At 41.8% G+C, this 16992-nt stretch overlaps 1 protein-coding gene across 9 annotated transcripts in view; it reads right to left on the bottom strand.

Moving 5' to 3' along the window:
- LOC114465112 (protein fantom-like) overlaps positions 1-16992 on the bottom strand; it is an 80425-nt gene that overhangs the window by 27546 nt on the left and 35887 nt on the right. For 8 of the 9 annotated variants that reach the window (XR_003674280.1, XM_028449905.1, XM_028449902.1 and 5 more), the window contains exons 2-13: positions 16641-16698; positions 16517-16570; positions 16279-16408; positions 13165-13460; positions 4712-4793; positions 4510-4632; positions 4289-4394; positions 4055-4201; positions 3883-3956; positions 3627-3769; positions 3459-3553; positions 3338-3385 (exon numbers count right to left, since the gene is read on the bottom strand). Coding sequence is in view for 8 of the 9 variants with exons in the window: in XM_028449902.1 (XP_028305703.1) it covers positions 3338-3385; positions 3459-3553; positions 3627-3769; positions 3883-3956; positions 4055-4201; positions 4289-4394; positions 4510-4632; positions 4712-4793; positions 13165-13460; positions 16279-16408; positions 16517-16570; positions 16641-16698 (1356 nt within the window). In the remaining variant the exon portion in view is untranslated. The remainder of the gene's footprint in view (positions 1-3337; positions 3386-3458; positions 3554-3626; positions 3770-3882; positions 3957-4054; positions 4202-4288; positions 4395-4509; positions 4633-4711; positions 4794-13164; positions 13461-16278; positions 16409-16516; positions 16571-16640; positions 16699-16992) is intronic. The other variant, XM_028449904.1, reaches the window with a different exon arrangement.

Raw genomic sequence — 16992 nt, 5'->3', positions numbered from 1 at the left:
GAGTTTTGTTTTGGTGTTTTTCCCCCCCTTCTGTTCAGGTACCAGCCGATCCCAAGAGAGGTTGCCAGGTGTGTGGAGACTACCCTTCCTCAGACAACAACCAATCATCTACAACGCCGACCGAAATGACCCACACGGCAGTGAAGGTCGCGGAGCGGGCGACATGGATCCAAGATGATTGCCGACACCAGCTGATGCTGAGACGGAGGCTGACCGAGCAATGAAGGGGGAACCGACAAGGCCACTGAGATTTTCTTTTTCACGACACACACAAGAAAATGCTCTAGAACAAGGGCCTAACTTTGTTTATAAGCCACACCAAATGCTTATAGCTAGGTTGAGGGTGGACAACCTCACACCTAGCTGCAGGAATACAGTCATAAACCCTTCTGCTACGATTGAGGAAAATACTCAAGGTTCTTCACTCATGATGCCGCCAATCAAGTGCGGTGATTCTAACCATGGCTATTGGTTACCCCAGTTACCACTGAACTCAGCCGATGAAGACGAGTGATGTCCTTGATGCAAATGATGATTTTTGCTTATCTAGATGTAATAAAGGATGATTTTTGATGATTCATGCCATTGATAATAATGATGAAGAAGTTTATTTCCGCATTTTCTTGCTATATCTGTGCCTCACAAAAGTTAACCCTGAATATAATAATTTTGTTTCTTGATTTGGTCGTTGATGGCGACCAAAAGTGGGGAATGTTATGGCAATTATTATATTCATCATCATATCGTCAAATGTATGTTCATGTGTACAATTTGTCATGTTTTAATACATGATGACTCCATTACTCCATTACACTTTTGAACAGCTGAATCATGATTAAACAGTACAGATCGTACTCAGTGCAACACAGCCAAGGCCAGAGTCTCTGCTCACATGCAGATACACACACACAATATCAAGGAGATAAGAGTGAAGCCACATCTTCCTCATAACATATACGTCTTCATCATCCTCAAATCTTTCCACTATTGGGCATCTGACTCTCCCCTCCTCCTTACCCCAGAGTGGAACTTTGCTGTTATCTATATAAAAAGCTTAAGCTTTGAAACTGTTAGTCAGAGCGTTGGAATGGGTCTTGAACGGGTTTTGCATTTTTGCTTTGCCACCAGCCTTTGTTTTTCATTCTTTCAGGATGGAAGCTTCTTCTTTACTCCTTTTTATTTTATCTTATAATAAATCTTTTTTATAAAACCATCAATGCTTCTCCTGGACTCCATCATTCAACCAGAGCAATAAATCATGTCTCCAAATGAGGTCAACCGCAAATTTTGCCGTAACATCAGTAAGCTAGGCCTACGTGTTTTCAACATAAATCTTAAAGTCTGTTGGTTGAGGAAGGACACCATGACAGGCTGTCGGCTCCCACTGCCTTCTAATTGAATGCTACCTCTGACTCTAGTCTGAATGCATGATTTTGTACTTTTATATTCTTACTGGACTTTATTTTGGAATTTTCAGTTGAAGAACAATAAACATATATTGCAATGTTCAGGAACTCATGTTTTTTTTTTTCATTTTAGATATGTAAATCAACATGTATAAATTGCTTTTAGTCAATTAATGGGGAGACAATCGAATCGAGTCAAACTGGAAAAAATGAATCGTTAGAATAATCGATGCATCAAAAAATCGCTAGATTAATCATTTAAAAAATAATCGTTTATCCCAGCCCTAATTTATGCCCATCGATGCTGCACAAATCCGTTTCTTACAAAGTGTGCAATAGGCTTCCTGGTTGTTATTTTCGACTGGCTTTATCCAATCTTTGAATTTGGGCATCTTGAGCCAGGAGTCAGAGAACTTGCACTTTCCCATTTTTGTTTTCTTCTTGTCGATTTTCACGCCGGAACACTCGCTGTCACGTGATGTCGCACCCGTGCGCGCGGCCCCGAGGCGATCTAGCTAGGGGTAGCTAGGGGTAAGCAACCGAGTCAAAGCTTGAATACCAATAAAAATACCTCATAAAATCGTGATTAAGACTATTCTAATACTTTTTAATTGCCTTAAATTTCCCACAATTGATTGATCAACTTTTAATACTATTTAGGCACCAGCGGACACCCTGATTATTTTAGTTTATATTAGACTAGAAAAGATGAGATGGGGGTCAAACGAGGGATGGGGGAACAGAAGGATGGAGATGGGAGTAATATTTAAAACATACAAACCACATGTCTCACGTGTTGCGGTTACATAATGCTAATGTGGTTTTAAATACAATGACCAGTGTTCCCAATTAGAGCCCCTGATTTTCCTTGATCACTGAATACAGACGGAAAACGCAGACTTCTCGTTCTCAAACAGAAAAGGCAATCTAAACCATATTTTTTCCCTTGCCTATTTGAAAATAAGGCCCCAATAGACAGTGTTGGGAAGAATGGCATTAAAAATAATGCCGTTACTGGACTTCCGGAGAGGACATTTTTGTTAGATATGAAATGATACTGGAATTTCAATATCACAACTGAAAGCTTCAATGAGAGAGACATGAGTTGGGGGAAATCTCAGGGAGGACATAAGACAGATGACAACAAATAAAGATGAAAAAGGAGCACTCAGTTGAGGAAGATGATGCTCTGCTAACTAACAAAGAAGCTAATAAATTGGCAAACATGCTGCTCAGAGAAATGTCATCTACCTCCAAAGACCTCCGTGACTATAAAGAAGGCATCAACGGTGCTATTTCAAAACCACCTTGGGGATAAATAAAGTTTTATGAATCTGAATTTGATATAAGAAAAGATCTAATAACAGAAGCTGACTGCATTACCATTATTATTACAAGACTACAATTTAATTTTGCAGATGCTTTTATCCAGAAAAATAATGTATACTTTATTAATCAACGTAGTAAAATTCTTCTCTGCATTTTACACATTTCCCAGAGGGGTAGCAGTGGGCTGCCAACTGCAGGCGCCCAGGGAGCAGTTAGATTTTGGTCAAGAGACTTGCTCAACCTCCCACAGTGACGGCCCAGGTTCCTTTTGAACCGGTAACCCTGTGATTACAAGTTGCTTACCAGACCGTTACCCAACCTCCGTCCCGTTGACTCTATTTAACTAAGTAAGTAAGTAGTTTATTTATAAAGCGCTTTTTGCAGATAAAATCACATGTTTGGTACGATTTCAGAAAATTTTGTAGCCAATAAAATCATCTAGATAGGAGAAGATGATGAAATAGAAATGGCTAAACTCTCAAACACAATTGAGGAAATTTTGAAACGCTTTACCCAATGCACCGCTGACAAGGAAAAGAAAAGCTATCATTAAGACTTGGAGCCTCTCTGAACATTTTCATACAAAAGTCTGAAGCCATTACCTTCACAATGAGCAGAGCCTCAGTGAGCTCACTATGGTCGTACTCCACCTATGAACACATGCAGACACAGACACAAAGGTCAGCAGGCTGCAGCTGTGTGATATTGCAGCTGCAGACGTACCGTCCTGCTCTCCTTCAGCTCTTTCACTTGCTGCTGGTGCTCCAGCAGCTGCTGCTGCAGCCTCTGGCTCTCCTCTGACAGCTTCATCTTAGAGTCTGAAACAGAAGTTCAGCATGTCAGCCTGGAAGTGTATGATACCGATTATCACATGGAAGGGTGTGAACGCACCACGCTCAGCCCTGATCTGTTCCAGGATGTCGTTTTTATCCGCCAGGTCAGCCCTAAGAGCCTTTTCCAGCTGAGAGATCTGTAGCCTTTGCTGCCGATTCACCTGATCATACTTCTGCTGCTGGACCATGTCCAACTCTAGTCTGCACACACACACACACACGTCAGAATTATAGCACATGCTAAGTTAACACAAATATATGGGACTGGTTGCTACATGCTAAGCTAACCCAAACAGAAGTCCTGGTGTGCTCACCTGCTCAGCAGCAAGTTGTTGTTCTCTTTCAGCAGCTGTCTCTCCTGCTCCAGCTCACAGATCCTCTCCTCCAGCTGAGGAACACACATGGACGTTACACAGCTGCTTCACTTCACACGTGCACATGAGACAGGATGTTGTTGCTGTGATAAGTGTGTGTGATGTGTCTGACCATATTCATGCTCATCTTGGACAAGTTGAAGCTCTGCTCCCGTTGCTCCAACTCCAAAGTCTTTCTCTGCTGCTCCTTCAGCTCGGTCGTCAAATCCTCCACCTTCTGCACCGCCAACTCATGACCAAGCTTCAGTGTCTGCTGCGTCTATACATGCACACACACATAAAGGAGTGTCAGCACAAAGGTTAGAAAACATCTAAATGACACACACACACACACCCACACACACACCTCCTTCAGGCAGATGAATCGTTCTTCCAGCTCAGAAAAAGCATTAGATCTTTCCGTCAACTGCTTCTGCAGTTTGATCATAACCACGTTTCCATCCACATGAGACCTGTGGGGACACGGACACACACACACACACACACAGAGGCTGTTAGGCTGACAGATGTGATAACTCAGTTAAAAGCTGTTACTTCGCTTGACTTGGGGATCGTTTTGTTGTGTACCTCAGGTTGTGTGTCTGCTGCTGTCTGAGCTGCTGCAGTCTGTCTTCATGCTCCTCCTCCTTCCTCTGTAACTCCGCCCTAAGCTCCTCTATTTGGCTGCACTGTGTCTCCACCCTGTTTTCCCTGCAGAACCACACACTGTCAGAGAACCTGGAGAACCTGGACTGGAACAATGTGTTATCTATGCTGCCAATGGTCTCACAGGTTCCTGATCTCTGCTCGGGCCTCCTCCAACAGACCATGTCCATACTGAGGATGAACCGCTGCATCCACGCTCCTTGTACCTGAGGAAACACCACAGCACTGCTGACACACAGCCCTGTCTGTATCTGTGTTTGTATCTAATGTCTGCCTTTACTTGCATCACTCAACCCTTTGACTACCTCCCCCCTGCCTGTACTCCGACACCTGTAACTCTCTCCTCCTATTTTTCAATGAAAAGATTTAAACCCACCAACACCTGGGTTCCTTCACCCCTCCCCTCCCCTGGACTTCTACAACCCCATCAACCACTTTCCACCTTGAACTCCCGCCTCCCTTCATAATTACTGATGTTATGGTCATTTTTATATTCATCATCATATCCTCAAATGTATGTTCATGTGTACAATTTGACTCCATTACTCTTTACACTTTTGAACAGCTGAATCATGATTAAACAGTACAGATCGTATTATTCTCAGTGCAGCACAGTCTCTGCCAAGCCAGAATCTCTGCTCACATGCAGACATACACTGACGCACACACTTATCAAGACAGATAAAGACTGGAGCAGAACCTTCTCATAACATCTTCATCATCCTCCAACAATTCCACTATGGGCATCTGACTCCCTCCCTTTTGTCTCTCAGTGTTGGGACCTTTTCTTATCTGTATAAAAAGCTTAAGCTGAAACTGTTAGAGGGCGCGGCACTTCCTTCGGACGTCCGCCTGGACGGACGCTAATTTTGTTCCATCTTGTACCTTTTTTCTTAGTTTAGAATAAACTATTTTTTATATAAAATCATCAATGCTTCTTCTGGACTCCATCATTCAACCAGAGCAATGAATCATGTCTTCAAATGAGGTCAACCGTAAATTCAGCCGTAACAATTGGCGTCACGAACAGGATCCATCTTCTGCTCTGTGGGCGTCGACCGTGGACCAGCACTGGGTCGACACACTTGAAGCCCCGGGGCTGGCCCGCGGTGGTCCGCCCTCGGACAGAGACTGGAGCACGAACCATCGGTTGAACCTCAAACACCAATTCGGACTAAGGTAAAGCTGCCTTTATAAACATATATATATAAATTTTCATTTACATATATATTCGCTCTGTGTTGATTTTTTTTTGGAACCAGTCAAGCATTGTATTGATTTTCAGCTTTGAGCTTTGATTTTGATCCTCAGCTGTTCTGTGTTTTGACGGTGAATAGAATGCCATGAGAAGGGCTCAAATGGTTGAGGTTCTATGCTTTTTAATGCTGTAGGTTCCCTCTGGTTTTCTTCGGGCTCGGATATTTTGTTTAGGCATAAAATTCGGCTGGTCATTATTTACTTTGTTTTGTTCGGACACCCACAGCCTGTGAGGTCCTGACCATAGATAGACGGGCAACCAAAGTTTCCAAAACATCCCAGCGGTGCCATGATCTGAGTTCACCTCTGTACCGAAAGATTAAAACCCCGAATCTAACCTAAATTGTGTTTCTGTGAATCAAACAGATGAACAACCCAATAAACAAATAATATATGCATACGCATATACAATCTTGGTATGATGTGAACTCAGATCATGCTTTCAGGCGAGTTTTACTTTTTTTATCTTTGTTTTTATTTTGTTTAAACGTGGAATCAGATTTCTCCCTTTGGCTTGGCTTTAATGCTTTCATTTGGACGAGTGTCAGCTTTTGACTTCTGTGCGCCTTGGTTTTCTCTCAAACACACACACACACACACACGCACACGCACACGCACACGCACACGCACACGCACACGCACAGGCACAGGCACGCGCACGCAAAGAGAGAGAGAGAACCACACCCATGAGCAACACACACTCAAACAAGAGAGAGGTGGCGCCCCTCACAGGCCAGTTTAGTGCACTACACACTTGTGACACAACATTGTGATTTCTCACTTCTCCTCTGCCTACAGAATAGTGCCATTACACACAGACACTATTTTTATTTTTATTTTAAATTTTATTTTTGATTTCATGTTTGATGGGTTCACTCTAAAATGAATATGAGCAACACACACTCAAACACACACACAGATGAATACAGTATTTCATTTTATTTTATTTTAATATTACTGTTACCATCATTATCATATTTTTATTATTTAAATTGTTAGTTTCTGTTGGCTTTGTGGTTGCCCCCCCTGAAGAAACGACATCTTCAATGAAAGAATGAAATCACCTTCAACTCTTACGCTAATGAAATGTCAACATCATTCAAAGGACCAAGCATCAGAAGGAAATGGACAATTAAAGGTGTGTGACCTTTCAGGACTCAAGGACTCAACTCCCATTCAGCAAAGCAATGCTGAAATAACTCGCTCAGTCCCAAGTCAACTCTTCATCGTCTATGAATGGGCCGCATGCCAATGCTGTGATTACCACATCCTGCCCCATCATCAAAGACTGAGAACCTGTGGGCGTCGGAGTGGACACTCCCCCACCAATGAGTTGCGACTACTGCCTGAACGATGGGCAGCAACTGCAGACTGGTCACACGTCTGATGGAATATCTTCACCAAAAAAGACACTGTTTCAAAAGCCACAAGGATACCAAGCCACAAGAAGTCCACCACAGCCTTTGGTGGTAGTGCTAAATCACTTTAGCCTTGAACTTTGGCATGGAGGGGGACAACTAGCAAATAGCCAACAAGCTTCTCCTTCGCACAATATTAACCCCTCTATCTTCTGACTGTGCACTAGATTATTTTGTTTTCATTTATTCTCTCACACGCAGACAGACCAGACATACAGTCACACACCCACATTAATAACTATGAGAAACACAGGACCACCAGAACTTCACACAGAACCCTTCTGTTTGCCACATGAGATCAAGTGTGCCCATCATTTATCTTTGCTTTTATTCATTATGTTGCTCATTTATTTACACTGCTTTTGCCTTTATGAGAAAAGAACAAACAAAGGGGAAGAAAATAGTGTTACTGATAAGGTTGTTTTTGTTTGCTTTTCTTTCATTTATTCTCTTGTTGAGGGGAGGCCCCCCACAATGCAAGATATGGTTACATCCGCTGAAGAAAAAGCCCTCTGTTGCCTCAGCTTTTGGAGCTGAAGTTTTAATTTTTATTGGCCATGATTTTTTTGAGCTCACACGTTTTTCTCCTTTGTTATTTCTGAACGATTCTTCTTTTTCTCTTTTGTTTTTACTCAATTTCAGGAAAATTGAGACAGAGATTGAGGACTGCAGCCTCAACCAAGTTTACATTTTGACATTTTTTGACCGATACCCTCGTAAACAATCTGTACCTTACCCTTTTTGAAGCTGCTTGCGACAGACAGCCTAGTTCAACATTCATTGTTTTCATTTTGTGCGCCTCCCCCTTACCGCGTCGGACTGTCTGGCCGGCCCAAAGCCACTCGACAGCAGGGTGGGGGTACCAAATTTTTCCTGAGAAAAAAAATGTCCCATTAGTTGCTATGAGTACATAGGCAATTACTTTTCAAACAAGAAGTCCTGGTTTAATGTGCAGAAAAAGGATAAACCTTGCTAGGGAAAGCGCTCTTTGGGGGATAGCGGTCCACCTGATTTGATACATGCTTGGTAACCGAATACCGTTCTGAACAAATTTCTACGTTCCCTTAGAGTGAGGGTTATTAGAGGTTGCGTGCTCCGTTCAATCTTAGAGGTGCCCAATAAAAGTCCTGACAGTTGTGCGAAATTTTCCTTCGGTTTGGTACCGGAGGTTGTTTTCCTTCGGTTTGGTACCGGGGATGTTTTCCTTCAGTTTGGTACTGTTGAATTATTCTTCCAAACTCTTATTTTCAAGAGCGGTGGTTGAGCCCTGCTGATTCAGAGATTCTTTTTTACATTTCTGGAGACGGACGGCGGGTGAATTTCCCGCGGTTTGGTACCGTGGTTGAGTTTGTTGAGTTAGACACGGCTGTGCTATTCCTGCCTGATCAGCAGATGAGCAGACTGTCAGTACCACGGGCGATAATCTAAGACTCCGCCAAGGCGGAAGTAAAAAGGAGCGTACCTCTTAGTAATCAGACAATACCGGTAAAAAGCAATTAATTAACACTAAAAGGTTGCCAAGCATGGGGGGGCAATAAGAGCTCATTGACCCCGAGAGACGAGGTGGACTGGCTATCGCCATTGGTGGGTTAGATGAGACCTATATTCTACTTAGACACTATGCAACAAAACCTTGTGAATGCATGGACGTGAAAATTGAGGCATGAACGTGTGCGGTGCATGAGTGACTGAATGATGACACGTTACGTATGCCTGAGAGAACCGCGTTGTGAGTGCGAATGTGCCGTGGACGTGTCATTGAGTGATTGACCGATGAATGGCTGTTTGACTACACATGTTCCTCTGTTTCACCTTCCTTTCCTCCTGGGTTTTGATGCACTAGATCTTCTCCCTGTTTTTGCCAATTATGTAGTGGGGTGTTCAGAAAACACTGCTGCTTGTTAAAAAATTATGGTTTTAGGCCTTGGGCCTTCTAAAAAGTTACCAGGATTTAAAGGTTTTTTTCTGGGTGTTTAAAAACACCAAACGACATTTTTTTAATATGATACCACTTTCAGTGGAATGACTGGCTTTGACCTTGACTGACCTTACTGTTCATGTTCAGTGTCCATGTTTTTTGTTGTTATATGTGTATACTCGTTGTGGTGTGCACTTGTCTATGTCTTCGTCTTAGTTGTTGTTATTGTGTAGCTTTTTCCAAAATACAGGTCGCTGGCTGTATACTCAAAGGAGACGAATCAGATCCAACTAAAGAAAAGAGATATTTTAAATTATTCATTTAAGTCTTAATGTTTTCCTCTCTTTCTGTTTCTGAGTGTTTCCTAACAGAAAATGCCACCGCCTTCTCGACTCCGATCCTACCTCTTCGCCGCCATGCCTGGTCACTGCTCTTATGATGAAGGATGAGAATTAAAGGGAAGTATTGTCCATAACTGTAACTGGGAAGCAAAGGGGAAATAGAAATAGACACGTGACAATATGACATATTGTGGATGTTCTAACATAATATCTATTCCAGAGACTACAGAGACTTCCAATCCAACTGCAAAAGTGGGGACAGATCTTCAAATTTCCAAAGGGAGCGTACAGTTGACCCTGGCTTTGACCTTTTAAGGCTGAGGAGGAGGAGGTCGAGGAGGTTGGAGGGCACAAAGGCAGGCGGACACAAGAGAGAGAAAAACGGAGACACCTCCAAAATGATCAGATAAGTGATTTTCCAATGATATTTATCATATGGTTTCAAGAATCCAAATGTATTCTTATGTAAAAAAAAGGGAAGGGAGGGACCAACGTCCCTCTGATTTTTGATTTATATTTTATCATAGGAAAATATACCTCAAACCCTCCAACCATTTTCTTCTTGTTCCAACAGCACTTAGCGTGCAAGACCATAAAACACCTTCAGTGGGTTTAGACACGTTTAAGGGAAAAATTAAGTGTTCTCAACATTGGGTTGGTGGCCCAATCTGGGTCGCCTGAGATTTAAAAAGGGTCCTCCTGAAACTCTTGATAATTGATTGAAATAAGAGATAGTTTAAAGTTAAGTAACTTCCAAGTATTTAAGGAAGCTCTCCAAACCGTGCTGGGGCTCGTCACCCCTACGAATGGGATAAATACAGAGAGCAAAAGACAATATGATTGTTCGACTCAACTTAACTTTAATTCTGTCTAACCTTAAAGGGCCAATAATCTTGCTAAACTCTGGTTCAGACACAGAATAGGAGACACTTTTGCCACCAATTGACCTTCAAAATTAAGTAAATTACATCTCAAATAATAATTATGAGGGAAATGAATGAAATAAATGAACTGACAAATTCAGCTCTATAAAAGAATTAGGCTATGTAATTAGGTGTGGAGTGTTAACATTATTCAGAATAAATAAAGGATAGAATAAGATTTCTCCTTCACAAATAAGAGATAGCAACGAAAAATGAAACAAACAATTTAAATAAATAAATAACATTATTTATTTATTTGGTTAAACTCATTTAGCTTTCTCACATCTCCATGTCTCCCAATTGTATGTATTCATCTTGAGAAGACATGTAACCACACTCCACACTTGTCCGACTTGCATGTCCTTCTCCGTCCGACTTGCATGCCCTTGTAAACAGTGGTTCTCAAATTGTTGCTTCTCACCAGGTAAGTAGATGTACCACAGATAATCACTGCAACTCCAGCTATGCTTCTCCTTACTCCAGGAAAAGAAAATCGAATTAATACTTCCTGCTTTTCTTTCAGCCTCATATTTTCCCACTCGCGTGCGAATGGGCTACAGAGCTAGCATGGCTAAAAGCTCACTAACCCACACCTAACCATTGTGTGATTGTGCAGCAGCACCTTTTAGGATCTGAAAAGCTCTCAGATCCTGACCTCTGACCTGTCTCTGCCTTCCTGGCCATACTAACTATTCATTTAGTTAGTTAACTAAACCTAACACCCCTAAACTTTTATTTTATTCTATTCTATTCTATTCTGTTCTGTTCTGTTCTGTTCCGTTCCGTTCCGTTCCGTTCCGTTCCGTTCCGTTCCGTTCCGTTCCGTTCCGTTTCGTTTCGTTTCGTTTCGTTTCGTTTCGTTTCGTTTCGTTTCGTTTCGTTTCGTTTCGTTTTGTTCTGTTTTGTTCCCCCCCCCCCCCCCCCCCCCCTTTTTTTCTGTCCAGGTACCAGCTAAAGCCTACCAGGTACCAGGTACCAGCTAAAGCCTACCAGGTACCAGGTACCAGCTAAAGCCTCAGTAGTGGGATCGCGCCTGTGTTCAGGTACCAGCCAATCCCAAGAGTTCTGTTTCGGTGTTTTTCCCCCTCTTCTGTTCAGGTACCTTCCGATCCCAGGAGAGGTTGCCAGGTGTGTGGAGACTACCCTTCCTCAGACAACAACCAATCATCTACAACGCCGACCGGAAACGAACGACCCACACGGCAGTGAAGGTCGCGGAGCAGGCAACATGGATCCAAGATGATTGCCGACACCAGCTGATGCTGAGACGGAGGCTGACCGAACAATGAAGGGGGAACCGACAAGGCCACTGAGACACACACAAGAAAACGCTCTAGAACAAGGGCCTAGCTTTGTTTATAAGCCACACCAAATGCTCATAGCTAGGTTGAGGGTAATAAAGGATGATTTTTGATGATTCATGCCATTGATAATAATGAAGTTTTTTTTAAGGTTTATTTCCACATTTTTCTTGATATTTCTGTGCCTCACAAAAGAAGAATATATCCAATGTATAACAATAACGATGCTAATGGTTAACCCTGACAGACAGCAAAGGTGGAATATAATAATTTTGTTTCTTGATTTGGTCGTTGAGGCGACCAAAAGTGGGGAATGTTATGGTCATTTTTATATTCATCATCATATCCTCAAATGTATGTTCATGTGTACAATTTGACTCCATTACTCTTTACACTTTTGAACAGCTGAATCATGATTAAACAGTACAGATCGTATTATTCTCAGTGCAGCACAGTCTCTGCCAAGCCAGAATCTCTGCTCACATGCAGACATACACTGACACACACACTTATCAAGACAGATAAAGACTGGAGCAGAACCTTCTCATAACATCTTCATCATCCTCCAACAATTCCACTATGGGCATCTGACTCCCTCCCTTTTGTCTCTCACTGTTGGGACCTTTTCTTATCTGTATAAAAAGCTTAAGCTGAAACTGTTAGAGGGCGCGGCACTTCCTTCGGACGTCCGCCTGGACGGACGCTAATTTTGTTCCATCTTGTACCTTTTTTCTTAGTTTAGAATAAACTATTTTTTATATAAAATCATCAATGCTTCTCCTGGACTCCATCATTCAACCAGAGCAATGAATCATGTCTTCAAATGAGGTCAACCGTAAATTCAGCCGTAACACTGACCTCATCAGCAAGTACAAGCCTTCTTCCTGTCAGCCAGATCTCATTCCCACTGTCCTGATCAAATCCTGCCTCTCCTCTCTGCTCCCCCTCTTATCAGCCATTATCCTCTCCTCACTGTCCATTCAAATAGTTTCTCTTTTCATATCTGCAGCTGTTATTTCTATCTGCACTAAAACCCCTTTATCCAAAGCTGACAATTTATCACTCACCATAAACTGCTCCACAGTGTCCCACCCCTCAGGTTAAGAGTCTGAGTGGCATCCTTGACAGCTAACTTTCTTTCCAGTCTCACATTAATATAACATAACCCGGTCTTCATATTTCTATTCACTTAATATTAATAGTCCCCACCCAGTTCTCATCATCTCCCGTATCATCCTGTAATATCACTCTGTAAGGTGTCCTTGAGTGTTGAGAAAGCGCGTCTAAATAAAATGTATTATAATCATTATTATCGTATGTGTGTCTGTATATGTGTGTATGTGTGTGTGTGCGCGCGCATGTGTAGCCTCAGTAGTCAGTCAGCCTGTCCTCTGTCAGGTCCTCAGCAGTGTCACTCACCTCTGAGTCTAGCTGCTGGAGATGATGAACCGCTCCTCTTAGCTCCTGTGTTGACTCGTGGTTTAACATGAGCGTATGGACCTGCTCTCTGACTCTGGGAGTTGAGCTGCTGCTGTCTGACCAGCAGGAGGCGCCGTGATAGCGTCTCTTTGTCAGTCTGTAGTGCGCGGACCTTGTCCTGCAACTCCTCCACCACTTCCTCCATCTCCACATTACTCAGCGGTGCTGCCGGGCCGGCCACCAGATGCTCCATCCGACGACGGTCCTTCACCAGTCGCGACAGCTTGGTGCCCAGTCTGCAAGGGGCGCAGCAGAGCACTACACAGTTACGTCTCAGCTATTAGGAGACTCTCTCCGTATTAATCCAAAATTGAAACTATGATTGGAATCATGGTAGCAGAGATGCTGCTAATTGGAGCTGGTGGCTATCTGATCTATCGTAAAATCTGTATTACGTCGGCAGCCACTCATCACTGAATGCTAGCCGGTAATGAAAACATTTCATTATCACCAATTGGCCTTCCCCAACATGCCAGCTCAAGGATGTTTCCAGATCTGACTCCCTGTCCCCACCCCCCCAACCCCCCTTCCTATCCCCAACGGCAAGCTGAACTCTTGGCTCTGAACCAAACATCTAACTATCAGTCTATTGAGTCTAAAGCCTTCTTTGCTTTGGTTTTCGGAGGCCCTCTACCCCCCCCCCAAAAACAAACCCCCACCTGCCCACGTGTCATGTTTCATTTTGTGACTGTGACGTCTTAATTGTGTTTTTTGTAGCTGAGGTTTTTTTTCCTGGTTTTAATGGCCCTCATTTATCAACTGTTTATACGTTCAGATATGAGCGCACGATGTGCGTTTGACTAAATTCACGCAAATGTCAGTATTTGTCAATTGTGACGTGATAATATGGAACGATGAGACCTCGCTTCAGGTCTGACATTTTGTACACAAATTTGAGTGTGTGGATTTGTGCTGCAGCATTATAAAATCTGACTGTCTCTGAAAATAAAGTATTAAAATAACCTCAGCTGTCATTTCAATATAAGCAAATACACTTTCATAACAGATCAAAACAGATTATTAAAACAAAATCAAGTTAATTTTAAGAAGTCCACATTATCACTGATACCACTTTTTTGGCTGTCCTTCAACGTAATGCTTGATAAACCCTGTTACCAGGCAGGAGCGCATAGGTTCAACACTGTACAACCCAGATCACAGGAGTGCTACTTCTACTGTGTAACTTGGACCAGTACGGAACAATGCTGCATACCACAAAGGAAGTGTGACATTATTGAAACCTGTTTGGCACAACATTGCATTGGTGAATAAAATTTCATTTAAACCATCATTAGGCATTGGTTAAGTTAGTTTTTGAGAATTTAAACTGCTGTGACCTGCTGGAACATGACATTAAATGTTATACCTATTTATACTGGTTATTTTTGGGAGCTTTATACTTGGTAGTACAGGTTTTACTGGTTCATACTGAATTTTCACTGGTTTACATTGTTTATGCTGGTTAGTACCAGTTAGTACTTGTAATTCATGTTGGGTGTGGGATACATATGTATGTGTATATAAAAATATATGCATATGTGTGTATCCATAAAATGAAGAGTCCGTCCTTAAGACTGCTCTACTGTTAAGTGCCTTGAGATACCATTGGTTATGATTTGGCGCTATACAAATAAAGATTGATTGATTGATTGATTACAGAGTAAAAATAGTGTGAATATAACTGATGTTTTGTACAAATAGTTTATAGCTGTTGCTAAATTCTAACTCTAGTTGGGCTTTTACATAAAATATAATAATCAATGCACTGAAATATAAAGATGCTAAAATTACAACACACACACTCACCACAACAAGCCTATATATTTATCACTTTTGAAATTTACTTTGTGTTATCAAATTTAAATTTTGGGTCTAAATGTATCCCCAAAATTTAAAGTCACCTCCTGTGTAACTTTTTTTGTAAAATGATTTTAAATGTCCCTGACACGCTTTTTTTTCTGATTGAGAAACACACAGAAACTGTTTTGGGGTTTTTTTAAAGTAAGTACAAGATAATTTTGTTGAAGCATAAAACATCATTCAGGCAGACCCCTCAATGATAACTAATAATCCAATCAAAAATCTTGTACGTAATAGGTAATGTTTTAAATCAGCAGTAAATGTCATCTTTAACTAACTACAATAACTGACAATTTGCATTCTAAATGTAAACATCTGCTAATGAAAGACTTGTCAGATATAAACTTTTGAAGCACCATTCAAATAAAATGTGTGTTTGTCTTTATCTCTTGATGTGCGATAGCTAATGTTTTGACTTTGATAAATGTCTTACGTAACATAACAAAAGTGAGGAGGGACACTAGAGAACAACAACTAAGAAAACGCTAAGAAAAACTACATCCGGAGCTGGAGTCAGCCGACCCTGACTCCGAACAAATGTCTTAGCATTCTGAAAGGGTGTCCACTTTAGACCACAGCTGTGTATTAGATGGGTGCTTGTTTTCCTATTGATTTGATATTATTGATGATTAATTTCTGTTCATTTAAAATCTGTTAATAAAACGATTGATTGATTCAAGCAAAACAAAACCTCTGACTGTCTCTCTGAATGTTTCTCAGGTTTGAACACGAGAGTAACTTCACTCTATTCTAACAAATGATTATTCTGGTTTGTAATGGACTTGTTTATACTGGCTACACTGGTTTTTACTGGTTTCAAGCGGTTTAAAGCTTCAAGTACTTGGGTGTTCACCTAAGTGACAACCTCACCTGGAGCACCAACGCTTCCAGCCTGGTGATGAGGGCTCAGTAGCACCTTTACACACTGTGACCAATTAGTGAGAATACCAACTTCCCTGTTTACACTGCAGAGCCAATCAAGTTTAAGCACTGACTCCAGCGACAGCCCAAGGAAAAATGCATCACATTTACACACCTCCCCTGAGGAATATGGTGGCGGAACATAAAACATAACACCACCAAAATGAGGAACAGCTTTTTTCCTTGAATATACAAGTTATTAACAGGGGATGTGGGTCCTTTTTTCCCTTCTGTACATGTTCACATGTGCTTTAATATAAATGTGTATCTCACTTCTTGTACTTGTCGTCCTGTTTGTTTATTTGTTGTTTAAGCCGCTGGATATCCTCTTTTTGATTGAGGAAGTGATCCTCCAGGTCCTCCCTGGCCATCCGCGAGAGAAAAGAAGGATGCACTCGCACATCTGAAAACACACACACACACACGGGTTTATTCTTACTGTCCAAACACAGTTTAACTGCTTCTCTTTAAATATATGGTGGTGCGTGTGTGTGTTTCAATTGTGTCTGACCTCCTGCTTTGTCGTTGTCTCTCACTGGTCTATCACCTGCTGTCTCATCCATCACTGTGGGTGCAACACAAATTCATTAGCACCAAACTCTGTTTCAAACTTTATTTTCACACTTTATATTCACCTTCAGACATCATTGAAGAGGTTGGTACAAACGTAGAAATTCCAGTGGAGGACTCTACCTAGCCACAGAGAACATAAAAAAAAGATATCAAAGAGCAGACATTTCCCAGGGAGAAAAAAAGAACATTGTGCACAGAGATTGTGAGATGGCCTAAAGCTGCAGAAAGAAGAGAGTAGGAAACAGTTGGGATGCAAGCTCAGGCTTGATCACCCTGTAGCTGGCCACCTTTGATGCTATTGTTGTCCTTGGTTATTGACTTGCAACCAACGTAGGTGCATATCACCACCTACTGTACTGGAGTGTGTAAATCTTGGTGCCACTTACTTCAGGCCACTAAAAAAAATATGCAAAG

This window comes from Gouania willdenowi, chromosome 6, assembly GCF_900634775.1.
Source record: "Gouania willdenowi chromosome 6, fGouWil2.1, whole genome shotgun sequence".
NCBI lineage: Eukaryota > Metazoa > Chordata > Actinopteri > Blenniiformes > Gobiesocidae > Gouania > Gouania willdenowi.
Note: the sequence above shows the minus strand (reverse complement) of the source record. Positions and strands in the feature narration are given on the sequence as shown.